The 445-nt window shown below is 57.5% G+C and overlaps 1 protein-coding gene across 1 annotated transcript in view; it reads right to left on the bottom strand.

Moving 5' to 3' along the window:
• Positions 1-48, bottom strand: part of EMIHUDRAFT_456556 (hypothetical protein) — a gene marked incomplete at both ends in the record, with an annotated part of 2,274 nt that extends 2,226 nt beyond the window's left edge. The window contains one exon of the mRNA XM_005782833.1: positions 34-48. Within this exon, the coding sequence (XP_005782890.1) occupies positions 34-48 (15 nt within the window). The remainder of the gene's footprint in view (positions 1-33) is intronic.
• Between the last annotated feature and the right edge of the window lie 397 nt (positions 49-445).

Genomic DNA, 445 nt, shown 5'->3' with positions numbered 1-445 from the left:
ACACCGGCAGAGCTCCCGTCCTCCCACCCCCACCCCTTCCTGTAGCATGTGTTCTTTCTTTCTTTTACACTAGGCACGGGACTGGCGCGCACTGGCACTAACACAGGTACACCAAGGAAAAAGAAGATGACCCCTCGCCGAGATGCCTCTCTATTTATTTATTACCCCACGAGCCATGACCCCGGATACTCGTAGCCGCGCCGAATGCCCGACCCGGACCCCCCCCCGCCCCCCCCTCGGGCGCGCCTCGCCCTCGCAAAGATTGCGGGGTCGTTGCCGACGCGGGCGGCGACCCTCCTTTTAGTTTTACCCATCTACTAGTCTCACCGATGTGACAACAGTGGTTTGCTAAAATTCTCTCCCGATGTGAATCTATTTGAATACTCTTCTTCGGCTCAATTAGATCGACTTGCGGGTGTCCTCGAGGTTGAGTGCCGCCTGGGTC

The sequence above is a fragment of the Emiliania huxleyi genome (assembly GCF_000372725.1).
Source record: "Emiliania huxleyi CCMP1516 chromosome Unknown EMIHUscaffold_185, whole genome shotgun sequence".
Taxonomy (NCBI): domain Eukaryota; phylum Haptophyta; order Isochrysidales; family Noelaerhabdaceae; genus Emiliania; species Emiliania huxleyi.
This window is presented reverse-complemented; position numbering and strand designations above follow the sequence as displayed.